The sequence below is a fragment of the Hemicordylus capensis genome, chromosome 2 (assembly GCF_027244095.1).
Source record: "Hemicordylus capensis ecotype Gifberg chromosome 2, rHemCap1.1.pri, whole genome shotgun sequence".
NCBI classification, from domain to species: domain Eukaryota; kingdom Metazoa; phylum Chordata; class Lepidosauria; order Squamata; family Cordylidae; genus Hemicordylus; species Hemicordylus capensis.
In genome coordinates, this window is record NC_069658.1 from 264,456,120 (window position 1) to 264,483,588 (window position 27,469).

Consider the following 27,469-nt stretch of genomic DNA (forward strand, 5'->3'; position numbering starts at 1 on the left):
GTGCATATTCTCAATGGCTGACATCCAGACTAACACTGCACATGCTGAACAACCTTTTGTGTGAAATATTCACAGATCCCACCTTCCTTCTGCAGTCCTCCACGCCTCCCAAAAATATATCCATGAGGGTTGCAGAAACCTTCTGCTCTAAATACAGCTCACCAGCCAACCAGGTGCCCCTTCCCCACCACCATTGTCCTGCTTTGGTGACTCACGTTCGCAGACAGGCTTGGAGGAACTCCAGCGGCCCACCTTGGTGCAGTTGCTGCGGGGACTACCCACCAAGTGAAAGCCAGCATTGCAGCGATATTCCACCCAGGTGCCCTCAACAGGCACTCTTTCCATCGCTCGGACATGCACATGCCCATTCTCCAGGCTCAAGTGAATCTTGGGACAGGTGCGTACTGTGTAGGAAAGGAAGGAAGCATCCATTTCAGAAACATAATCAAATACTTGTAACTTGGCTTGCTTACGCGAGTCACCTAGAAGCATTGGTCCTGGAGATATTTTCTTCAGTGTACCTGTTCTCTACTTGCGACTCACTGTGGTCTGGAGCAGATGGGTTGATGCTCCAGTCCTTGATCAAGAGAAGGCCAAACTAGATGCAATGTGGGAGCTCTGTGATTCAAACTCTCAACTTCCAAAAAGCAGTCAGAGGGAGAGGATTATTTGGACTGGGGCACCATACTGGGATCTGATTGATTGATTAATTGACATTTCTAGACTGCCCCATCCAAAGGCTCTGGGCAGTGTACATGTTTAAAAAACATAAAAATAAACACCATTTAAAACACACTGCTTAAAACAATATAAAAACAATTTCAAAACAATTTAGAACCAATTTAAAACCAATTAAAATACTTAGAAACAATTTAAAAACCTTGGAAGGCCAGGCCAAACTAGTAAGTTTTTAGGGCTCTTTTAAAGGCCAACAATGAGCCTAAATTACAGATATCTGCAGGGAGTGCATTCCACAAGCAAGGAGCAGCTACAGAGAAGGCCTGGCTCCGAATCACCACCAGATGTACTGGTGGTAACTGGAGATGGACCTCCTCAGATTACCTAAACATGTGATGGAGATCATACAGAAGAAGGCACTCTCTAAGGTAGCTCAGACCCAAGCTGTTCAGGGCTTTGAAGATAATGACCAGCACTTTGTATTTTGCCCGGAAACATACTGGCAGCCAGTGCAACTGTTTTAAAACAGGCATAATATGGTCTCTCCGGGTTACACCAGAGACCAGTCTGGCTGCCGCATTTTGAACTAACTGAAGTTTCTGAACTATGTACAAAGGCAGCCCCACGTAGAGCGCATTGCAATAGTCAATCCTGGAGGTTACCAGCTGATGCACCACTGTTTTGAGATGGTTCTCTTCAAGGAATGGACGCAGCTGTCGAAGCTGATGGAAAGCGCTCCTGGCCATAGCCTCCACCTGAGATACCAGGGTGAGGCCTGGATCCAAGAGCACTCCCAAGCTGAGTACCTGTTCCATCTGGGGGAGTGTAACCCCATCCAGCACAGGAAGATCTAACTCATCCCTCAAATCCCGATCCCCCACAATGAGCACCTCTGTCTTGCTTGGATTCAGCTTCAATTTGTTATCCCTCATCCAGACCGTTACCCCTCCCCATACCATAGGCAGGCATTTAGGGAATGAATGCCATTTCCTGATGATGATGATAAGGAGAAATAGATTTGGGTGTCATTAGCATCCTGATAACACCCTGCACCAAATCTCCTGATGACCTCATCCAGCGGTTTCATGTAGATGTTAAATAAACATTGGTGACAGACATCTTCAGCCCGATCCATCTTGCCAAAGCTGCCACTAGCAGCAGAAGGGAAAGCTTACAGGGAATCGGTGCAGAGAGAAAGGGCTAAACCCCTCTGCCCACACACTGCAGCCACAATCCAAATCCCACCACCACCACCAGCGGCTGCTTTCTAAAAAGGAAAAAGAGTTAGGAATCCCAATCACGCCACTCCCATGCCACATCTAGTGTGGACATCGCTTACTCAAGGGCTGGAGTACCTGCCCATCACAGGCCAGCCTATGCCAGCTTGGCCCAGAGCTGGAGTAGATGATTTCCTGAATCTCTGGATCCGTGGTTGCCTAGACACATGGTTAATATGCTCTTGATATGCCTTTGGGCCAGGGATTGGATCATCCTCTCCTTGTCAGTTCTAACCCCTGACCAAAATGGGCTTCGGCATGCTGGGCAGACAGGTTTCCCGAGCACTGAATTAGGGAGATCTCAGCGGGGAAGTGACTTGCCTAGGGAGCAAGAGGTTGCTGGTCCGAATCCCCGCTGGTATGTTTCCCAGACTACGGGAAACACCTATACTGGGAAGCAGCGATATAGGAAGATGCTGAAAGGCTTCATCTCATACTGTGTGGGAGGAGGCAATGGTAACCCCCCCCCGGTAAATTCTACCAAGAAAGCCACATGGCTCTGTGGTTGCCAGGAGTCAACACCGACTAGACGGCATGATCTTTCCTTTCCTACACCTGCTGTACGTCTCCCTGCAATTCCTTGCTATACATGAGATTGCCGGGGCAACACTCTCACGAGGAGAACCGAGGCAATCGCCTCAACTGGCACCTTTGGGAGTGACAGAATGGGCCTCCACTGCTGCTGGCCAGCTGTTGCTGGCTTCCCCTCTGGGCAGAAGAAGCCAGAGCTGCCAGTGCCCTGCCCTGCCTCCCAAGCCCAGGCACTGCCCTCTCTCTCCTCACAGGGGGTGTCAGTGCCACCGCCGGCTATTTACATGGTGTACTCCGACAGAGTCTGTAGGAGGCAGCCTGGAGCTTGTGGGCGGCTGCCCGGCTTCTTTGTTGCTGGCTGTTGCTCCAGCAGGAGCAACCTCCCTCCCACTGCATCCCTTTCCCTCCAAGCAAGTGTGATGTTTGGAGGGAAGGTATTTCAGCAAGAGAAGGAGAGAGAGAGAAAGCTCCGCTGGTGCAGCAGCCAGTGACGGAGAACCCAGGCAGTGGACTGCAAGCCTCCTGCGGGGCACACCTGCACGCACACACACACACACACACACACACACAGGCGCGCGCGCAAAGAGGGTGGTGCCTGGGCTTGGGAGGCAGGGATGGGGCCATGGGGGATGTGACAGTAGCAGCATTGGCTCCTGCCTTGGGCAGAGCCAGCAAAAGGGGCCGGGAGGCCTCTTGCCATTCTCCTCTAGCAGTGAACGTTGACAAGCAGCCGCTACAGGCTGGTGTCTTATGTGTGCCTTGATTAGCTGCAAGACAGGCAGAAGCTGATGTAGCTTCTCTCCCATCAAGCACCTCCGTGCGGGGAGGAACGAAGCTGCAACTGGTGAATTTCTGCATATCACACCCATTTGCTTGTTTGTTTATAGGATCTATAAACTATATCTTTCAATAGAGTTTATACTCTATCTTTATATATGCTAAATATATAAATATGTATACCTCTATCTTTCAATGCAGATGCCCTCAAGGCAGCTTATTACGGAGACTGTTATGTTTATAGACTGTTTAACAGTCTATAAAATCAATAAAAGGTGGATGAGATACAAACAACCCCAAAATAACAATAAACCTGCAAGGATAAAGATGCTAGAGCCAGCAGATTTTAAAGAGGCAACTAAAAGTCATTAAAAAGCATTCTGTTAAAGATATTTAAAGGCACAATAACCCTGGTAAGATGTCGGAAGAACCCCCACCCCCAACTCCGGCTACTTGGCATAGGAAATCTGTCCAGTATGGCTGATCTAGCAGCCCTGGAGCCCAAAGTGAAGCCTGCTTTGCAATTTGGCCAAACTATCCCCCAATCCCCTTGTTATCGACCTGACACCTTTCCAGCCATAAGGTTCTTTTGAGCCACCATTTGAGTGTCACGGTTATCATGCCTCCCCACTACCGCCACAACCTGCCAGACTCACAGCAGCGGCTCTCAACTTCACTGTCGGTCCAGGTGCCGTTGGGCAGGCACTTCCGCACTTTGGGCCCCACGATCTCGCGTTCGGGACGACACACGTACTCAATCTCATAGTCGAAGGGCAGGAAACGCGCAGTCTTCACTTGTTCCCGGGTCAAGCCTCGGTAGCGGATTCCACCGTCCCAAGGAGGGAAGATGAGTTTGCAGCCTGGGGGGCAGGGGGAGAGGGAGGGAAAGTATAGAACCAATTCAATACTGCATGTGAAAAACAACAGTGTTAAAAGCTGATTAAAAGCAGTGCAGATCATGAGAGCCAGTGTGGTATCATGGTTAGCATTTTAGACTTAGATTTAGGAGCCCTTGGTGACTGATTGATTGATTGACTGACTGATTGCATTTCCATCCCACCTTTCCTCCAAGGAGGTCAAGGTAGCATATATGGTTCTCTCCTCCCCTTGCCTCTTATCCTCACAACAATCTTGTGAAGTAGGCTGAGAGGATAAAAGGAGCGGTGTCCATGCATGTTACCCTGAACCTTTTGAAGGAAAGACAAGAGAATAAGGAAATAACCAAAATCTCATTGAAAGACTTGTGATCTAAAATGTGAATGACAATGGCTGACTCGAGGAGGAAAATTACTCAAAGCAGTCCCACTGAAATTAAAAGCCATTGCTCCGAATGCATTTCAGGTCAACTATTACACACACACACACACACACACACACACACACACACACTTGCCAACAGCCTTAGAAGTTGTAAAACATACAGTACATTATTTATAAGATGTATGTTATTAACAATTAATTGCTGTAACACTAACGCTGGGATATGAAGTTTTGTTGGGAAAGGCTCCAAGGCTCTCTCTTCTAAAGCAGCCTCCTAAAACCTAGCAGGATTTCAGGAATGGCTTCTGATCCGGCACAAGGATCTACAGCAGGCCTGCTCAACACTGCCCCCCCAGCTGTTTTCATACTACAACTCCCATAATCCCCAGCCACAGTGGCCAGTACCCAGGGATTATGGGAGTTGTAGGCCAACATCAGCAGGAGGGCTGAAGTTGAGCAGGCCTGATCTACAGCCTGAATTGGAAAAATGGTCTAACTAAAAAAAGCTTATACCCGGCTAAAGAGCTCTTTGGATCCTGGTTAAGCTATACAGTATTTTCAGCAGGTATCTCATTTAGGTCACCAAACTTAGCAATGCAAGGTGAAACAGACACACGTTTCCCAAGCAGTAACTTACCACCATGAGCATGCAACCACCTGGGGGCCCCAATGATCTTCTGTACCATCAGTCCACCTGCTGAGGAGGATTTTATCACACACCTGCGGCCAATAAGAAATCCAAGGAAGCAGGGGGAGTGGTACAGTTCTCCTCACCACATGGGTGGATGCACCAGACAGATGGTGGCTCCCCATATGGATACATGCTTACAAGTTACTACTTGATAAATGGCCATCTGCATACACCCATAAATATAACAAGTTATTCTATACTCTGCATAGAGAGAGGGAGGGAGGGAGAGTTGTCTTTAATGTGGGGAGATGGGGTGTGAAATGAGAGAAGTGTGGTACAGTGTTGTGGGCAGAACATCAAGTGTAAACTGGACAGACCTGGGCTCCAGTTCCTTCTTGGCTGTGACACAACCTGGTTGCCCCTAGGCAGGTCACGCTTTCTCAGCCGAAGCTGAGAAAATTGTGTGTCAGAGCACACTAGTGTGTCATGAGAGAATAGCTAGTCTACAGCGAGAAATTAATGAATAATTAAGGGTTCCTGTGAGTCCAAAACCCCTCTCTACAATGGATGATCTCACCTGAAGGTGAGTAATTCTGATGCAAAGATGTAGCAAAATGACATGGCCTTAAAGAAAGCTGTCTGTGGTGCCTTTGCCTTCTTCCCATCAGGAGGCCCACGCAGAATGGTGGGCATAAGAACATGGGCCTTAATTAGCTGAGAAGTGGCATATGCATTTTAGAATAAGTGAAGTAAGAACATAAGAAGAGCCTTGCTGGATCAGATCAAAAGGTCTAGCAGTCCTGCATCCACCGTGGCCAACCAGATGTCTCCCCAGAAGTCCAGGAGCAGGGCCTGAAGGTAACAGCCTCTTGCTGCTGCTGCTGCTGCTCAGCAGCTAATATTCATAGGAACACTGCCTCTGAACATGGAAGTTCCACATTCCATGGCTCATCATCGCACAAAAATGCAATTATAGTTATTATTGTTGCCATTGTCATCATCATCATCATCATCTGTATTCCACTTTTCCTCCTGGGAGCTCAAGGCAGTGTGCATGAGCCTCCATTTCATCCTCACAACAACTATGTAAGGTAGTTCAAGCTGAGTGATAGTGGCCTGCTTCACACAATCTTTTGTGTGAAGTTGAGTGATAGTGGCTTGCTTCACACAAGCTTTAATGTGAATTACCAACATTAGTGTGACTGTGTAAACCCACACTAAGGTGGGAATCTCAGATTCATCTCAGGCCATAAAACACCTTGGCATGGGTTCACACAATCATGTTAATGTGGTTAACCCACATTAAAGTTAGGTTCAAATGACTGTGTGAACCAGGCCCGTGACTGGCCCAGGGTTTTCCAGTGAGCTTCATGGATAAGTGTGGATTTGAATTCTGGGTTTTCAGAGTCTTAGACCAATACTTTAAATCTTAATTATCCACATTAAGTTATGTTTCAGGCATAAGTCAGGAAGAGTATCTCCAGTTCTGAATCAGAAAAAACTGCTTATTTACTGAAAAATTGGAAAATGCTAGTCTTCCCTATCTTGTGGGGTTGTAGCAAGCATAAAAAGAGAGAACTCTTATATGCTATTTATTTCATGTACCTCCTACCTTTTCCCCATTATGGATCTCAAAGTGGCATAAATAAGGTCCCCAGGCAGATCAGACCAGATTCAGCATGAGATTGCAGAGAGCTACAATGGGCCCCCACTCCCCTGATGGCAGGGCACCAGTGATTCAAAGTGCTTTGCAGTGGCCGTAATGGTCTCTGCCACCTTTTAATACAAAACAAAGCAATCCACTCATACAATCACCATGTGACTGTGATCATGCAGCAATGGGACAAGCAGATTGCATGATTGGAAAAAAGATGGCATTGGCCAGTGTGACTGCCACAGAACACTCCAGACTGCTGTTGCCGCTCTGCCACTCAGGTAAGCCACCACAAGCATTTGGAGGAGGCTTAGCTTGGCAGAAGGGCAGCAGTGGAGCAGAACACTTTGTGGCTGGCACCCCTGCCATCTTAAAACAACAACCACGATACAATGCATCTGTCCCATCACTGCATCACAGTCATGTGGCAATGGAACGATAACGTTACAGTACATTGCTGTACACGATAACTCATGCTGCTGCCACCACCAACCACCACTGCTCAAAGTCAAGCACTGGACAGGGCCTCAGAGCTGAGCTGTGTGGGCCCTCTGATCATGGCCCTAGACTCCCAGCCAGTGCCCCACTTGGCCAAGCTCTGATGCCACCCTGGACCAGTTCTAGATCTGTTTTGCCATGGGCAAAGTGGCTGTATCATGGTCACTCAGACCAAGCCCTGGGACTGCACCTGAGCTCTTCAACGCAACTAAGTCTCCCTGCAGTGGTATGGTCTCTGCCCAGAAGGGTTTGAAGCTATACAAGAAAGAGAAGTCATCAAGAAACTGGCAATGAAATGAGGGTGTAGGAGGGAAAGAGCCGGCAACACGCTCATGAAAGGCTTGTTAAAGAAGTGAGCATTATTAATCAGGCAGTGAAGTATTATCAGTGAAGTAGAGCAGTAATTAATTATTAGACACATTGAAGCTGTTAAACTGTGGATGCAATCCTGTGCACACTTCCTTGAGTAAACCCCACTGGACACCGTGGGACTTACTTCTGAGTCAACAGGACTGTGCTGTAATAAAGCTAATTTTTTAAACACAGGAATAAGCTAATTTAAAACAGAAGCTAAGTTACTGAGACAGTTTACAAAGATTTATGCCAGTGTAGTTGGTGAGTCATCCAGACGTCTTCCTTGTTAGCTAAGCGTGAAGACCCAGTGGAGACATTAGTGGACTCTCATAATGTATTTGAAGAATGATGCGAATATGAAGTTCTATTCATGCCTTTTCACTGGGGAGGAATGGTCACTGCTCCTTGAATCACTTCTCCTCCTTAGCAACGGCATTAAACGGCAGAAATCATATTTGGAAGAAGGATTTCATAACGGATCTCCTAATGTGGGGAGGTTCTGGTAAGGATGTTATGTGAACATGGTGGGCATATTATGAGGGAGACTTCATCCAAGATTATGAGGATCTTTGTACTGAAGCCATTTCCTTATGTTATGGAGCCCTTGTCCATGATTTCTGATCCCAAAGGATACAGCTTCTCTTGTGCCTCTCTCTCTTTCTCTTTCTGAGGCCTGAAAGGCCTAGGTTCCACATGCAGCAGAATGAGGCGGCAGACTCCTGTGGTAGTGGTGTGAATTACATCACTTCAAATGGCATCACTTCATCAATTACATCACTTGAGGCTCCCCCCACCCCAGCTATTCCCCCCCCCCCAGTATTTTTCACAGTATCCGGCTCTTTAACTCTTTGCCCCCGTCATGATCCCAGTTCATATCCTCCTCCACTCCATGGATGCTCTTTGCTGTGTGTGTGTGGGAACCTCCTCTGGGCTCCAAAGGGAACTCCCCTCCCTTTTGTAGACCAGGAGGCGGGTCTCACGATCCAAGAGACCCACCTGGGGAGGGTGAGTGGGGAGAGGGGGCTTAGCCCGCTCTCCCCGCACACGAGCAGGGCAGTAGCCCTGGGCAGCCGGATCGGCCGCCCACACGACTGCCGGGTCCGTGACGGAGCCGGCGGGGGCTGGGAGGACCAGGGGCTGTGCGGCCCCCAGAAGCTCCACTATGGCCTGTGCGAGTGCGCAGGGCATACTGGAGAGACCCCCAAGCCGGGAGGCTGCTTTTAAGCCTCCCGGCCGGGGGTCCACTCATGAATAGCCGTGCTGCGGCAACTCACAGGCAAAAAAACCTGGTTTCAGGGGAGGGCTAGTTTGGTGGGTTAACTGCCAGGAAGCCTGATTTCGCCTGATCGTGGGAATAGCCCCCAGGTCTGAGAACAGAGATAATTGAGTACACAGTGGACGAATTACTTGAAGGAGGTGGGTTAATGAACAGAATGATAAAGAATGTTCCGGGTACAGGGAAAGGCATGATAGAATGGAGGGAGAAGATGTGTTGTGTGTGTGTGTGTGTGTGTGTAACACAATGAAAAGAGGTTACTTTCTGTTTGCTGGCCTGTGTCATCCTGTTTCTTTTCTTTGAAGCCTAGGCCACTGATCGCGGCAAAGGTCTGCCATTAGGTTAGTGCCACAATCTTTAAAATGCGAGGTAGGCCCCTCTAAGGCAGCAACCTTGGATGGTTGCTAAGGAAGACACAAATCCCACTCCCAGCCCTTCCCTCTAGTCTAGTTTCATTTCTGCCTTGCCTAAGCCAAGCCAAACTGAAAAGGGGAGCAAACAGGTGTGCCTAATCATAATGTGACACAGGATAAAACCTGAACCATCCATGCAAATCAAGCCATTATTTTAAGTCTATGATTTAGAAAGCTTCCACTGGTGACTGATTCTTTCACAGGTATATTATATGAACTATAATGAGTGATTTGGTGGAACAATGAGCTGCTGATTGCCATCAATACCTCCCAGGCAGATCTATTCTTATGCTCACCAAGTGGCTGGATTTAGGTTTTCTTAAGACTGACAACTTTTCAACCAACTGCTGTAGCTGTGCCTTTAACAGCCGCATAATGTGCAGGCTTGTTAGCAGAGGATAATGTTTGTCTCTATGCTTTGGAGACTGAAAGCTGATCTGGATAGGAACACCCAGCGGGCTGAATGACAATGTTGCCAGAAATGGGAACTGACAGGCCTCATAAGACCTTGGGAGGAGACCCAATTGGTCAAGAGGGTGCTGGAAATAAGGACTGCCTTGGACCAGATGCGGGTCAAATTAGACTTTAATCAAAGCAAATAACTAGGGCTAGCTTGCTTTTCGTGTATGTGTGTGTATTTTTAGTAGTTAACAGCTGGTACAGGCCTGCTACAGCTAAGGACCAGTGGTGTAAGGAAGTGGCTTTAATTATCTATCTTGCCATGGTCCCAGAATGCATTGGGCCTTCCACATCTACTATTTGCTCTGGGGGAAAAGCTCCTGCAGATCGGGGCTGGGAGGTTGGCGGGGGAGGGGGAGTTAACTCTTTGGCCCGCCATGGTTCTGATCCAAACTGCACTCCCAAGATTGCGCTTTGCTCTGGAAAAAGGTTCCCAGCGTTACAGAGAAATTACTTATCTACTGTAAGTAATTGAACAGGAAGCCAACTGAGAAACAAGAAATTGATATTTATTACTAACTAAGAACATAGACTAAGAAAACAATAAACTGACTAACAATCTCTTATGCAGAGAGAGAGAGAGAGAGAGAGAGAGAGAGAGAGAGAGAGAGAGAGAACCTCTCAGTTTGAATTCAGGGCAGCAAGTAAGGAGCAGACAAACACACACAGTGACTCCACCCCCAAGCCAGTACACAGACACATTCAAATATATACAAGCATGCTCCACACAAAGAACTGAGACAATGTCCATGGCAAAGTCACAACACCCAATGCAAACATTTTCCTTAGGATGGTTGTGGGAATCCTGATCTAGGTCAAGACTATGGCAAGGCAGAGCTTTCTCACACACACACACACACACACACAGCATGGTCTTGTCTCAGCTCACTTTGAATGGCCAGAGATAGCATTAGATAGGTATTGGATCATTTTGAGTGTTGTATCTTAATTATTTGAATGGGATTGGCCTCAGTCCAGTCCCATACAAGCGCAGCAGGTAGGTCTGCACATACGTAGTCCCAGTTGGACGTTCGCAATAGCACTGATCAGCTGCTTGGGCGAAAGCCAGCATCCTGCTCCTGTCCTGAGCAAGGGATTGGCACTTATGAGAACATTTGGTAGGAGCTATATGTGTGCAGCCCCATTCGGTCGATAGTAGGGCGGGATGTGTAGTCGGACAGACTGGAAGGTCCAACATGGCCATTCCCTTCCCCCATCACATGGAGGTGGCTGATTGTGGGGCGTGGCGGAGGGGTGGGGGTTCTTTAAATGCTGATCCAGCAGTGGCACGAGGAAGGCTGGGCAGCTGCAGGGAATGGTGAGAGCGTCCGTGCAGAAGGCAGGGAGTGACACAGGGGAGGCTGGAAGCAAGCGCAGGCAGCTGGGAAACAGCATGGGGATGCCTGGGGGCAGGGAATGGCCATGTCGGACCTTCCAATCTGTCCAACTACATACTCCTAGTTGGCTGGGCTGTGGAATAATGTATGTTGCATCCATTTGTAAGTGCCAGTTCTCATCCATCTAGGGATGGACCCTAGTTGAATGGAAGCAATTGGTTTTTTTGGTGTTGTTGTTTTTTTAAAATAGCTTTGATCTTTTAGAAAGCCTTAGGGTTGGGGTGACCTAGAAATTTAGCAGCGTAAAGATACACCATCTCATATGAAATTTCTCCAGAAGCCATGAGATGAAGAACAGAAGACATGCCAGGCAGGATCAAACTACAGACCCATCTAGCTTAGCACTCTGTCTCCAAATATGGCCAGCCAAATGCCCCTGGGAGGCTCCTAAATAGGGCATGATGGAGAGAGTTGTCCCCCGTTGTTTGTACCCAGCATCTGATAATTATGTTAGCCGTAATGAAGGCAAACCGCTCAGCAGCCTGTTCAACAAAGAAAATTGCCGTGTAATTAACAAGCATTCAAGTGGGTTTCGTTGCCAGACAAAGAAGCAGCAAACCACCAACCACATTCGCGTATTCGTTTAAAGACATTTACCCACAAAAAAAAAAAAATTTAAAAGAGGAAGCACAGATTTCTGCTATTGTCGCTTGCTTCATTGAGTTCTGAAAAGCTTTTGACTCCATCTGGCCTCCTGAACCAAACCTTAAATTGCTACCATGTGGAATTGGAGGCAAACATATGACCTTATAAAAGCCAATCTCAGTGTGATTAAAGAACAAACTGGTGCTTTGGATTGAGAACTAAATCGAGGGTGGGGTAGGGTGGGGTTTAGCGCCAGCGTAGCCCCAGCCCACTTTCAATCTGCACATTAACAAACTGCAAACTCCCCCCGCCCATTTATTTATTGGCTGTGCTGAATAAAAGGATAAAGGGAAGCTAGATGTTCGGTAGCAGACCTAGATCTCACAATCTAAAACTCTATTAACATGTTGAGGCTATTTTCACGATGGGGGGAAACCGAGCTAAGGGGGCTCACAAAGGCAAGCCCAGTGGTTCAGTGGCAAAGTAGCTCTCCCCTAAAATGAGGTTAGCAGAGCGAGTGCTCTGCTAACCCCCTTTTCTCAATCGTAAGATGCCGCACCACGGTGACTCACGAGCAGACCCCCCCAGACCAGGAGGCTACAACAAGCCCACCGGCATTGGGGGTCTCCCCAGAATGCCCCACGCACTCACACAGGGTATTGGGGGACTTCTGGGGACCAGACGGCCCCCAATCCCCACCACCCCTACTGGCTCCGTGACGGAGCCAATAATCATGTGGGCGGCTGATCTGGCCTCCCAGGGAGGGCAAAATGCTCATGTGTGGGGAGAGCGGGTCAAGCCCACTCTCCCCACACAAACCCTGCAGGCTCTGCACACTGCTTGTGAGGAGAGCCTCCTAGTGTTTAACTCTTGAACAGTGAGTGTAAAGATCTGTATACGGGTGCAGATATTTGCATGTTATATTGAACACAGGTACAACACTACGCTTCCTATCTGTACCATACATTTTGAGGAGCTGTACTCTTGAGTCACATTTAACATGAACCCAGGTACAGTCATTCATACAAACACACGTATGACCATATAGCATAAAAGGGCTCAGGTCTCTGCTGAATACCTAAAACAGATTTTAAAAAATGGCTTTTAATGTGGTTCTTGGTTCTTTTTTTTTTTTTAAACATAAGCAGCTTTGGGAGGTTTGCCTGAAAAGCAATATATAAATGCCACCCATAAATAAATAAATAGATAGATAGATAGATAGATAGATAGATAGATAGATAGAACTGGCAAGGTAGGACACTGACAAGGGAGACATGTCAGGTGAGATGCTTCATCCTTCCCATGGTTACAACTTCTCTGCACACCCACCCCCAGCCACTTTTCTCCCACTGTATTTCCAGATGTGGCTGGGAGAAAAGCAGCTGAAGGAGGGGAGGGCATGGAAGAAGTAGTGGGCAAAGAAAATATCACATAACCCTCTGCTTACGAATTTTCCACCCTAAACTGCACTCCCCCCCACCACACATTTTATTATTATTATTTATTTATTTATTTATTTACACAGTCAGACAGGTGTTATTGACTGGTTTGTTTTATCCAGACATCGAGTCCTTCCCAAGGACCTGGGAAGGCTGAATTTTATTGTCAATGTTGTTGCTGTTGTTATAGATATCGTCGCAGAATATAGGCTGTTCCCAGTAAAGCTGCTTTTTGTAATTGGCTGATGGTGATTTCTGTGGCCCCTATGGTGTTGAGGTGCTCTTCAAGGTCTTTTGGAACTGCACCCAGGGCGCCAATTACCACTGGGATTATTTGGGTCTTTTTCTGCCACAGCCTTTCAATTTCAATTTGTAGATCTTTGTATTTTGTGATTTTTTTCTATTTCTTTTTCTTCTATTCTGTTATCCCTTGGTATTGCTATGTCGATTATTTTAACTTGTTTTTCTTTCTTCTCAACTACAGTTATCTCTGGTGTATTGTGTGGCAGATGTTTGTCTGTTTGTAGTCGGAAGTCCCATAATATTTTTACATCTTCATTTTAGCCTTTGTTCTGTTATTTCTGTATCTGGATGCTTCTCTTTCCAAATTTGGTACATTCTTTTTAAACAACCTCTTCTAGTTGGACTAGACTTGTAATAGCAGATCATTATTTCCTTGTTGGCATTTTTCGTATATTTTTTTCGGTTAAGCGACGTTTCTTCCAGTAACTTTGCAGTCTCCAGCCCTGGTTGCTCAACTGAAGATCCTGAGTCCTGTAGCCCACTTGCCACCAAGATGTCCAGGGACTCCAGCACCTGGCGCGGTCCTTGTTGACCCGGGCAATGACCGATTCGGTATAGCTTTATTAAAGTTATGTCTCACCATATTGTTGGTGGGAGAGGCACTCTTCGTCTGGCTCCTCTGGTGAGACCTGTCCAGTATGGTTGGACCTCTGGCATAGCTCTCACCTTCCTCAGAGCACGCAAGCCCCACAACCACGCCAAGGTAGTGCCTCACTGGGGTATGTATGTATGTATGTATGTATGTATGTATTGCATTCATAAACCGCCCCATCCAAATGGCTCTGGGCGGTGTATAACAACTTTAAAACAACATTAAAACACACAATTCAAAACACAGTGCTAAAAACAATATAAAAATAATTATTTTTAGGTGTTTGGGGACCCAGGTTCCTAGACCCAGATCTCGTGTGAACATCTTGTTCAGCCCTTCTTCAACTACAGTTGCTGTCTTTTTTTCTGGCAAGGCTCCTGGGCCTTTAACAGCTACTTAGGGTTGCCAACCTTTGTACTAGCTCCTGTATAACTTTCTTTTTAACAGCCATTTGATCTGCAGTAAGGTGGTCATGTTTAGTTGCATGCTGCGAAAAGCTTCACCCACTGTTTTCTGCAGATAAACAAACAGCAGGCTCGGTCGTTTTATTATTATTATTTTTCCTGGTCAGAAATCCTGAAGCTACATGCCAGGCCAAAAAATCAACAGGAAGCCTGAAACAGAGATAGGAAGCCTTTGACCCATTGCATTTCTGCCTGTTATGCAGCTCTAGCTAGAACAGAAGCTCTGCTAGAAAAGAAAGGGATGTCAGTCCTGCGCAACTGGATCCACATACAAGGGGCTAAACGATATGATTATGCGGGTTCTGTAACTCAAACTTCCAATCATGTCTTCTTTTTCAAAAAGCAGATGTAGAGGGGGGCAATCTGGATCCGGGCCATAGCATGTAAGAGAGGGCTTGGCACTTTGCCCTGTGCCAATTTCCTGACTGAACTTGCCCCTTCGAAACTATTTGCCATGGAGGGGGGATTTTTGTGTGCCTGCGACTGATTCCCTCTGTCGCTAATAGCAGTTTTTTGCGGGATGAGATTTAGACTGGCGCCACCCACAGCATGGCGGGGAAAGCTTAGACCCACCCCCTTCTCCCATGCTGTGACTCTGATCCTGCCCTACCCACGGCTGCTTTCCAGGGGGTAAAAAATGCCAGGACTTCCAATCACAGAACTCCAGTGGCCTTATTCAGGTGTGCTTCAAATGATGGAGGCTGGACTTGATTACATAAGAAGCGGTCTTATTCTAAATTAGACGAGTGGTCCCTCTAGCTCAGCATTGACCACGACGATTGGCAGCAGCTCTCCAGAATTTCAGATGGGAATTTTTCCAACCCTACCTGGAGACACCAGGGATTGAACCTGGGACCTTCGGTATGCAAAGCAGGTGCTCTGCCACTGACCTACAGGCCCTCCACAAGGAAATAGAGGAGGACACAGTATCCAGGTAGAAGAGAAGACAGACAATGAGGCTGTTCTCACGACCAGCCTGGGGCAGCCCATCTAGGGTTAGGCTGGTCATGAGAAGCAGCGGGATCCTCACGGATCCCTCCACTCCTCACCCAATTAAACCTCTAACGAAACTTGGCTGAGAACTGAGGCTAAGCACCCTTAACCGGACTATCATGTGTCTCCTCAGACTGAGTTCAGCCTGAGGAGACACTGAGATGGGTGCATAGAGCGCCCATCTGATGGTGGAATCCCCCAATGCAACACGCGTGTCATGCCTTACATTGTGGGATGCCCAGAGGCATCCCACAACAAGTTCTGGCCCTGGATTCCTCTGCCCTGCTCCGTGCTTCACAGAACTGCACAGAGCAGGGCTACCCATGTGGGAGCGCGGAACATGCTCCCACCAACTTATGATCTCTCTTCTGCGGGGAAGGTAAGATTTACCTGCCTTCCCCACCCCTGCCTGCCCACGCATAGTAGCGATCGTGAGAATCGCCTCAATACTTCACAGCATGCACAAGAGCATGTCTGTGCAGCCCACCCCTGTGCCGATATTTCATCCCCATACGATACCTGAGTTCACTGCTTATTTGGGGAGACCAGCACTCAGACCAGTCCGGGACACCAGTGTTTGCAGACCCAGGGAGACTCTCTCCCCAAGTACAGCATTTGTCTCTTCAGACAAGGTGGACTATGTTTCTTCCCCTGCCTGGGGAAGCTTTTGCTTTACCTGAGTACAACAATGCCTATGATTTGAAGCATGCCTCATGTCATGGCTCATGTCATATTGGCTTGGCCCTAACATGACAGCCTTTCTCCCTTGTCACACTATCCTGCCTTTACCTCTGAAATGGGCAGCATTTCAGACAATATTCCAGTGCTTATGTGGGTCAGCTTAGCTATCTGTATTCTAAGTTTTCCTCCGGCTGGGACTTGAGATGAGAGAGACAGAGCAGTCATTGAATGCTGATGTGCTGAGCTGAAGTTGAAAGGAGCACAAAGACACCATCCTCGATATGCATGCTACAGCAGACATATTGAGGAAGCCAGAGTACTTGCATTTACTCCTCCTGAAGTCAATGAGGCTAAATCAGGTGCTTATTATTACTAGTGAAATTGCCTGTCATTATTACAATTTGGTCTTCTTCCAATGTGGTCCTTTGTAGAAGTGTGCACAGATCAATTTTTGCGGGTTGGTTCCAATTCAGAACGAATTCGAACAGAACCGCCAGTCTGCAAACTGGTTCAGTCGGACCAACCAACTGGTCTGGTCCATTTGATCGAACCGGCTTGAACGAGTTCAACCTAGTTTGATGGTCTGAGTGGCTATGCTTGTAAAGGGGAATCCTGCCTTTAAAGGGCTCCTAAGGGCAGCCGGACGGGGGAAGGGCAGCAAGGAGACAGAGGGCATGGAGGACGCGGAGAGGACACCTTTAGAACTAGGTGCTCACTGATCTTTTGATGGCGCAGTTCCAGGCCTCTGCAGATGCATGGAGGTCACGCAAATGGCCTCCACGTGTTTGCGGAGGCCAGAACTGTACCACCGCCACCAGAGAATTGGTAAGCACCTACTTTTAAAGGTGCCCCTCTTGTCAGCCCCCCTTAGAATCTTTTTAAAGTCCGGATTCCCCTTTGCTTGTAAAGAGAAATCTTCACTGGATTCCACAGATGCCACAATGCACCACACAATAAGCATGGTGCAATGGGGGATACCCGCATGAGATAGGCCCTTGAGGCGCCTGTTCCTGTACATGCTTGGGCTGCAAGCAACCCGAGAACCCACATGACCCTGGCGTAGGTGTTAAGGGTGCACTTGCATTCTTAACCTCAGCTAAAGGCTGGGGTAAAAAGCTGGGTCAGGTGGGCGGGCAGCACCAGGATCCGTGGGGAACCTAGCACTTGAACCGTGCAGCCTAGCCCAGGTTGCGCTGCCCTAGCCTGGGCTAGGCTGTGCGTGTGAATAGTCTCTCAGACTTTCAGAGAAGACTGAAGGCTCCTCTTTTTATTCAGGCCTTTCTTTGGCCAATGAGTAGCCCTCTGATTTGCTTCAGTTGGTTGTAGCTAAGTTTGTTCATTCTGAGTCGCGTTTTCCAGATTATACACTGCAACGTACTCGCAACGTATCCGCTAAGCGCCCTTCCGTATTGCCCGTCTTTCCACTTCGGCGTCGCTGCACTGTCAGCAGGGTGCTGCTCATATTTCCCATGCCTTGATTCAAATTTTAATGCTGCGTTTTTGCCCTATAACTTTGTAAATGCACTGCAGGAAAGTAGCTGTATTTTTCCATTGTAGGGAGCCTTGCCCCACATTTTATGCATTGTAGCTTGTTGCAGTATGGACAGTTCTCCTCCCGCCCCACATGCTTGCTTTCTCTGCCCCCTCGCCATGGGGAGAGACACAAGCGGGGAGAAATCTCGGCTTTCCCCTCCTTTCCTCCCCACAGATCTCAAATCCCACACTTCCCTCCTGCTCTGCTTGCTTCCAATATAACTTGAGCTTGTCAACACAGAAGGGGAGAGGAGAGCAGCTGAGTAGATTTCTGAATCCAGCCCTTTCTCCTGCACTTTTTACTGAAGAGGAAGCCCATTGAACTAAATCATTTACTTCTGTGCAATCCCACTTGCTTACTACAAGGCAAAGGACAAGGAGAGAGAAGAGTCACTTACTTAAAAGGAAACCCATTGAACTGAATAATGATTCATTTACTTCTGTGCAATCTCACAATCCTCACTGGAGGAGCACTCGCCTCCCCTCCGCCTCTTTTCTTTTCTTTTCTTTTCTTTTCTTTTCTTTCTTTCTCTGGAGGCACACCAGTTCCTGTCTTTCCCCCTTCCTGGCTTGCCACAGGATTCCCTTTTACTCCCCCAACAAAAGCCGTTCCCTTCTTTTGTCACCCCAAAGGATCTCCTCATGCACCCCAATCCCCCTCTTTTCTTTTTAAACGCCCCCCCCCCCGATTTTTATTGCACAAAACTGGAATGATGCAAGACAAAGTTAGATTTTTGTTTTGGAACGGTGCTTCCTCCTGCTGGCGGATTTGCACAAGGCATCCGAGAAGTTACAAGAAATATTTTCACATTCCCCCTGCCACCCACAACTCCATTGGCCCAAATGGAGCAGGAGGAGGGGCAGATAAACACGTTTCAAGGATAACATGGACAGCCCTGCCTTGAAAACACGTTGCAAAGGACGTAAAATATGAATGGCCACCAGCCTACAATGAAGCACTGAATAACACTTTACTCTCAGTTTTAAACCATTGCAATATTCATCACACTTTGCAACGCTTTACCTGTTGCAAATCTTATAGTCCAGAAAATGCCAGTGTGTCTGTAATGAGCTATTGTGATCATTTCATTAGTGTGTTGCCTTTCATTTGCTCTTCACCATTCTGGGGTCCCAGGACAAATGGCAGTACATCAATTCACATAATACACAAATAAATAAACTTAACGTTTTTATCCCCACTTTCTTCCATGGAATACAAGGTGTCTAGACAGTCTTTGCAATGACACCTGAGCTTGACACTGAGGAGTCTTGGGGTGAAGTAGACTTGACCCTGAGCCCGACACAGATGACTCGCAGGGTGAGGTGAGGTTGGAGATGCCCCTGCCTCCAGCATCAGAAATGCCTGCACCAGCTGACCTCTGCCATAGCCAGCAGCAACGAAACAGGGTGCATCCCCTTTAAGACCACGGGCATTCCAGGCTTTTCTGGCACTGTACTTAAGGCTTCCATTTGCCTTTGCTGGTGTAGCTTTGTTGTGGATGTGTTCTACCCTGTTCTCTGCTCTTGGATTCCTTGAAGCTATGCTCACGATGGGCTAAGGGAGTCCAGCTCGGTTTCCCCCTATCGTGAGAACCACCAGGCTCGTAGGCAAACCCGGTGGCTCAACAGCAGCTAGCCCACCAAAGTAGCCCTCCCCTAAAATGAGGTTAGCAGAGTGAGTGCTCTACTAACCCTGCTTTCTTAGTCGTGAGATGCTGCGGTGCAGCTCCACGCCATGGCAACTCATGAGGAGACCCCCGACTGGGAGGCTACAACAAGCCTCCTGGCATTGGGGGTCTCCCCAGAATGCCCTGCGCACGTGCGCAGGGCATTCTGGAACTTCCGGGGCTCAGGTGGTCCCCAATCCCTGCCACTCCTACTGGCTCCGTGACGGAGGCAGTAATCATGTGGGCAGCCGATCTGGCTGCCCAGGGAGGCAAGAATGCTTGTGTGTGGGGAGAGTGGTTCACTGCTTCACTGCTCACGTGGAGAGCCTCCTTGGCTTCTAGTCCCTTCCTTGTTTTGACTTTGCCTTTGCCTGACTTGCCCAGGTACAACAGCCTCTGGTCCAGGCACAGCTAAAAGATGCAGATCTACCTTCAGCAAAATTGCTATGTAACATACTTTCAGATTTACTCCCTCTCAACAGTTGCCTGTGTTGTAGAAACTTTGTCTCTGAGCCAGTCCCTAATCTGCATAGCCCCCCATCAGTGTTCCCTCTAACAGGGATTCCCAGATGTTGTTGTCTACAACTCCCATAATCCCCAAGCAAAAGCCGTTGCAGCTGGGGATTCTGGAAGTTGTAGTCAACATCTGGGAATCCCTGTTAGAGGGAACACTGCCCCCCCCCCCATTCTGCATACTGATTTTCTGGACTCAATTTCTTGGTGTGACATTAGAATATGGAGAAACTCTGGTAAATGACCTTTGTAGATGATCAGTCATGTATATACAGCCTAACAATGTCCTTGGTGCTTAAGTCCAAGTACTCCTACTTAGCTAGTGTGTCTTTGTGAGTCTCAGAAAAAAAATGTAAAAAACCTATTTATTAATGGAGCTGAATATAAACTGACAAATTTTCAAACTTTGAAATGGCAGATGGTTAACATACAGACATTCATATGAAAAACAGAAGTTTGAGAATACAAAGAGAACTCCTTTCTCTTACCAAACTTTATTTCAGTTTGGTCTATCTAGCAAAATTAAAAATTGAGATTCCCCCCTTCCCTGCCACAGCATTTGACATCTGAGATAATGCTTGAGGAATGTTCCCTTCCTCATTTTAACATTCATTTCTGTTAACTGGGTTGTGCCGTCAGCAAGATGGGGTGATATGCAGAGGAATTTGAAAAGTCTCTGGAAATCAGCACAATAGAAAGTCTTGAGAGCAGGTAAAACAGACAGATCCTGATCTTTGGCAACAAGTCTCAAACCAAATAAACAACAGACAAAAAGATCTAGTACATTCTGAAATACAAAAATTCAATTTCAGACCAGCAAGCAAGCTTTTTCCTAGGAGACGAACTATATCATAAAGGAGCTACTCATCCAATCCAACATTGCAATAAAAGAACACTGTTACTCAGTATTCATATAATTTTACTATTTATATAATCCATATAATTTTACTATAAGGAAGTGGCAGATAGGACCTACTAATAGTTGATGATGTCTGGATAAATGTCCCAGAAAATATTTTACAGTCTGGCAAACAGATTCTATGGGTATATAGAAGCTTCACTATATTTATTATGCTTGTTTTCAACTCTTCCTCCCAAGGAGCTTGACAGGATAGCTATCTCATGTGATCCTTACAACTACCCTGTGAGGAAGGGTAGATTTGGCCTAACAGTCGACAACTAGCAAGATTCATAACTGAGGGGAGATTTGAACCCAAGATCTGAATCTTCTACACACCACACTAGATCTTGGGGAAGGCTGAGTGGGGGAACAACCGCAACAACACACAGCTACAGTACTGGGTGGCTTTCCACAATTCTTGAAAATATTCTTTTATATTGACTAAAATAATATTCTGTAACTGGTTTTACCAGAGCAAAACCTTTCCACCACAAAATCACTCAGTCGCTTATGGGGGTTTGAGGAAAAGGTTAAATATTTGTTTAAAATTGCTCGCTTGCCCATTTCTTTTGTGGGTTGGGTTGTAGGTAGCACCCACCACCCAATCCACTTGGTGTCCCTAGGAGCTACCCATGGGGAACAATGAGGTGTTTCATTGTTCCCTATGGCTTTAACAATTTTGCACTGCCATTTGCAATGCATTTTGTAACTCTGCTTTGAAAAACACTGCAAGCACACAGTAGAAGGGAATCTTTACCTCCCAACACAAAGCACACATTTCAAACACAGTCCAAAAATGGCCAAAAAAGAATCACTGACCCAGAATCCACTGCCAGCCACAGTGCCTGCACTGTAGTAACATCACTGGCACAAGTTGCTCTCTCACACACAGTTAGGACTCTTTACATTCCTAGCATTGCCACAGCATTGCCACAGCAGCAGCCTTCGGAGCAAGCATGGCCATAAGCTCAACTAGAGCAACTGCAGCCACATTTTGACTGAGTCCACCTTGCAATGCAGATTGTAGAGCAGACCAGAGCAGTGAGTGAAGCATAAGTTAGTCTCAAGGCCAGACACGGAGCTCGTCACTAGGGATGTGCACGAACCGTGGTTCAAGCACTTTTTCGGAAAGGGTCCCAGGAACTTTAAGAAAAGGAGAGAAGGTCTTCACCTGCTCTCCACCACCCCATTCAGCTTCCTGCTGGGGCAGTGCACATCCCAATAACGCCCCCCCCCCGTGTGGCACCAGCATGCACATGGCATCTCTGCATGCACAGGCACCATTTGCATGGTCACCATTGCTGACCACGCAAATGGCTCCCACACATGTGCAGATGCCATGTGCTTGCTGGTGCCACACGAGGAGTTATTGGGATGCGTGCCACCCCAGGAGGAAGGAATAGGGCAGCAGAGAGCAGGTAAGGGCCTGATCGCCTTTTACTTAACATTCCCGGGACCCTTTCTGAAAGTGCTCGAACTGGGCTTCGAACTGTGGTTCGGGCACATCCCTACTCATCACAGCAATCACCAAGAAATAACACACACACAGAGCTGCCACATTTCTTGCCACATCACTATCTCATGAACAAACAAATCACTTCTCAAGGAAGGAAGGCACCCAAGTTCTGCCTTTGTTAATCTGAGATCCAGCAAAACCAGATAGTTATAGCAGTGCTAGCACTGCTATAGTATTATACTCAATACTGCTATAGTATTATACTCAATACTGAGAAAAGAAAACCACGAAATCAAACCTTCCTTGATTTCTTCCTCCTTCCCTGAAGTATCCTCTTCAAGAGACTACAAGGGCTCTCTCTGCCTCCCAGTCCCTTTGAATATATTTTGAAACTCCCTCTTTTGGGCTGCCCATTCCTGCCTCCCCCCAGCCAATGGGGGCACAGTTCCCCACGACAGCACTTGATTTGTATGATGATATGCCAACTAAGAAGCAAGGAGATCACAAGCCAATCAGAAGCCAGTCGCAGAAAACCCAAGGGAAAAAACCCTTGCAAAACCCAAGCAAGGGAAAAACAGGCCTCTAAAATGGCACTTGAAACGCTTGAAGCATTTCGATCGAAATGTGGTTGTTTTGTTTCAAGCTTGAAACAAGCCCTTTACCTTAAGGATGTCCTGTTTCGAGCTTGAAACACTCAAAACATTTTGAGCTCAAAATGTTTTGCACATCCCTAGTTTGCCTTTTACTTGTACAATAATTCCAGTTGCATAGCTCAGCATGGCAGTAACCTGAACTGTTATGGGTGGGTATGCAGAATCAAAATGATATCTGTTTTTGGACTTGTTCAGTGATATAAATGCAAACAAATGATGAGAAACCTTTTGGTCCACATGTAATCCAGTCTCTGCTTAAGATGGAACAAAGTATTTGTTAGAAAGCAAGCAAGTAAGCAACATCTGGTGGCAAGTTCATTTATGTTGTATTATGCTTGTGGCAGTGAAGCCTCCAACACCAATTCGCTGAAGCAGTGTGATAGCACAAAATATTCACAAAGATTCCAAGTGGTCACAGACAGGGGCATAGCAAGGTTGAAGTGGGCCCTGGGAAAAGAAGTGAAAATAGGCCCCTGGGCCTCCTGCCACCCTTCTCCCCTCAGTATTGTTGCTGCAGAAGAACTACATGGACAAGGTGAAAAACAAAATATTCTCAGTATGACCTTTCCCTCGCTCCTATGCAAATTATTTCATGTACTCCTCACCCTCTGATCAGGACCCAGTAGCTTGCCAATAAATCAGGGACACAGGAGGAGAGAGAGCGAAGAGCAGGCTGTTTTGCAGCCAGTGGGGGGCCTCTCCCTTATAGGCCCAGGAACTTTTGTCCCCACCCTTGTTTGATTATAGCTACACCCCTGGTCAGGGAACAGCACTGCCAGAATATTTGTGGCCCATTCTCTGAGGGAAGGGAGAGCTGTCAGTTTGGCTGGAGCAAAGACTCACATGGGTACTAAGGATGGGGTAACTGTATGGGAAAGGAAGACCAAGGCCTGGGAAGAGACCCAGGAGGCAGAGCGGGATATCCAGAGACAAGCTATAGGCAAGAGACTGGAAAACAGGCACTTGAAGGAAGAATGGGTGAAAGTGAAGGAGGCTTGAGGAAAAGGGCAAAGGGGAAAGGATGTGAAGCAATTACACAGACTAACCAGCCAGTTCTTTGCCTGCAGACTTCCAGATGGTATTTCAATGCAAGAGAATTTAAGTGCTTGATAAATAACCGCAAATAATAACAATGTCAAAGATGTAGAGACATAATAAGAATGCTTGGTCGTAGAGACTTCTAATGTGTGATGGAAGCTGGGAGGTCTTGTGCTAGGAAACACAATCTTTCAGCTATTTATTCATATGCATATCATGATAGATTTGTACTCATTGTACAAGGGACTGGATGTACCAGAGTTGGAACTCGAAAGGCAGATGTGTAGAGGCAGGAGAGGGAAGGGAGACACTTACCTTCTGTGATGTTCAGATGAAACGTCCCGTCCCCAGGCTGTGGTATTGCCAGCAAGCTGAGCACTAGTAGGAGAGGCATCTGAGGACAGGAAAGAGAGTGGCTGACTAGAAAATTATAATGGTAGTACAATCTGTCTCTGCACTTCTTTGCCTACTACTAGAAAGGCAGGCTTCATGGGTTGTGTGAACTCTGCTAAAAAGAAATCATATTCTGCACCAAGGTAATCCACATTAATCCACATTTTTTTGCTCACCAAAAAAGGTTGAATTTGTGAAGGGCTATTCTGGCCAATGCTACATCATGTATTTTATTTATAACTTTAAAAAATATTTTTTAATTTGAAACTTTTAAAAGGTGTAACTGCTAACCCCTGCTATCTTGGCAAAGAGGCACCTTTTAATGTGCCTTCTCCTTCTCTTTATTTAGCAGGGGGAGAGTAACTGGCCCTATCCACCCCCAGCACTATACCTCCAGTGACTGTTGCTGGTGTCTATCTTGTGTTTCTTTTTAGATTGTGAGCCCTTCGGGGACAGGGATCCATCTTATTTATTTATTATTTCTCTGTGTAAACCACCTTGAGCCATTTTTGGAAGGGCGGTATAGAAATTGAATAAACAAAAACAAATAAACAAAAACCTTTAAGGCAGGGAAGAGCCGCTTCTGGCTGTGCTGAGAACACAGCGAAAGCCACAACGTAGCTCCCGAACAGGGCTGCGCGGCCCCGTTTGGGAGCTGGACGGCCAACGCTGCATTCGCAGTGCTGGCCAGAAGCAGCTCTCCCCTGCCTTTAAGGCAGCGCTGGCCTGGCCCTAATTCTTGAATGAAGCCATGCGGCTCTGTCCGGGAGCCAGACCACGCCCCTCATGTCTGATGTCTGACATGGGGGCCCCACTTCTGGCGTCAGACATGGGGGGGCGGGTGAGTGGGGCAGCTGTGGCGGCTGCACACGGGCCGCTGGAGGTCTGGCTCCACCACTGCATGGGAGCTGTAGCCCAACAACAGCCAGAGAGCTTCAGGTTGGTTACTCCTGCTCCAGCAAATGGTCCCATTTGTCTATGGGGGATGCTGGCTGCAACAGCTCTGTCTTGGGCAGCAAACACCGTGGCTGGAGATTCAAGGGTTGACCCTCTGACAGGCGCAGGCCATCAGCTGGTGCCTGACATGGCTGACCCCTAATGCCGCCCCTGCAAAAAGGAGATGGCAGGGTGTGGGGTGTTCCCCCAATACATAAGCATATTGGGTCAGGGAAATTCACACAGGCTGCAGGAAAGGGGGAGGTGTGGTTCATCCAACTGAACTCACAAGAATGTAAGACTATAAAACAGGTATATATATATATATATATATATATATATATATATATATATATATATGCAAATATGCAGTAGCAGAAACATTGCAACACTCAACTTAACATATTCCACATATTTCTTTCCCCACTCCCCTCTGTCTCTTAAAGCACCCAGCATGGGTCATAATCACACTTGGCTGCCTGGCACACTGTAGGCCAGCGGCAACCACGTCACCCAGGACAGACTAAAGAGGATTTGGGGGGGCCCAAGCGAGTGTGGAGGCTCCGGACTTCGGCCCCGAAGTCCAGGGGTAAGAACGCCAGTGCTTACAAAGCAGGAGTTATTCTCTCTTTACAACCCTAAGTGCCAGCAATTTGCTTTTTAAAGAGAAATGAATTCTCCCTGTGCTGAATTTTATGCCTAGTAGCAAATCTGGTATTGGCATAGGGTGGTTCACACGAGCCACTGGCAAGTAAGTAGGGGGGAACGGTAGTTCCCGGGCAGTGCATGCTCCCAGTGGGTTTGTCATTCAGACCTGTCCACCACTGGTTCCCAAGGCCTCTGCCCAACTTTAACCTGACATTTGCTTAACTTCTGTGACCAAGATTTGAAGTTGGGTGGGTGGAGAATGTCAGGTGAAGATCAGGAAGAGGACTTGGGAACTGGCAGTGGGTGGGTTTAAATGACGGGCCCACTAGGAGGGCTTGTGCCCCGAGAACTGCCAGTTCCCTCCTCCTTACTTGCTGCCGGCAGATTGCAGAAACCTGCCCATTGTGACACTATAATGAGGCAGCACACAAAGCCTGCTCTGCTACCCAGGGGTAACATTCCACAGGTCGTGGTTTGCCATCTTCCCAGAAACATTGACCTTTGGATGGCTAACATGTGGCTTACCTTCATGTTCATGCAAACATCTGTATTCAGATCCAGACTGCTGTTTCTTTTACTTAAAAGCTGCTTTGAAAGGAGGCTATTCTTTATCTGTCATATATTTTATTCCTTTTGAAAATGTGCACACTACCCTTCAGCACAAGTTCTCAGAACAGCCTTCAGTACAATAAATTATGTCTTCCAAGAAGCTCAAGCTGGCAATCATGGCCCCTCCCTCAATGTATCTTCATAGGAACATAGGAACATAGGAAACTGCCATATACTGAGTCAGACCATTGGTCTATCTAGCTCAGTATTGTCTACCCAGACTGGCAGCGGCTTCTCCAAGGTTGCAGGCAGGAATCTCTCTCAGCCCTTTCTTGGAGAAGCCAGGGAGGGAACTTGAAACCTTCTGCTCTTCCCAGAGCGGCTTCATCCCCTGAGGGGAATATCTTGCAGTGCTCACACATCAAGTCTCCCATTCATATGCAACCAGGGCAGACCGTGCTTAGCTAAGGGGACAAGTCATGCTTGCTACCACAAGACCAGCTCTCCTCTCCATAAGCTCTCCTCTCCATCTTCACAACACCCTTGTGAGGCAGGTTAGGAGAGGCAGCAACTGGCCTAAAGACATCAAGTCAGTGGCATGGCAGAGGGGTGCTTCAAACCTAGGTCTTCCCAGGCAGAGTAAGACACTCTAACCACTACACTGCACAGACTGCTATCCGCAGGGTTCTTTAGCTTTTATTAGCACTTGCAATGTTCCATTTACTTGCATGCTGATTTCATCACATACTTGAACCACAGTAGCATACACAGGTAATTAATATGGCAAAAAAAAAGTGTCTCATTCTTAATCAGAGTTTCTGCTTCTGTCTTTTTCTCTTTGACTCATATATGCATTTGTTGATGTTGCCACAGGAACAAAATCATGATTCTCAATGAGAGTAGCGATGGGAGTGCAAGGA

At 47.2% G+C, this 27,469-nt stretch overlaps 1 protein-coding gene across 1 annotated transcript in view; it reads right to left on the reverse strand.

Annotated features, from left to right (window-relative positions):
- Window positions 1–27,469, reverse strand: part of GABBR1 (gamma-aminobutyric acid type B receptor subunit 1) — a 140,303-nt gene that overhangs the window by 70,391 nt on the left and 42,443 nt on the right. Inside the window, 3 exon segments of the mRNA XM_053292649.1 lie at window positions 216–404; window positions 3,920–4,123; window positions 24,339–24,417. Of these exon segments, the coding sequence (XP_053148624.1) occupies window positions 216–404; window positions 3,920–4,123; window positions 24,339–24,417 (472 nt within the window).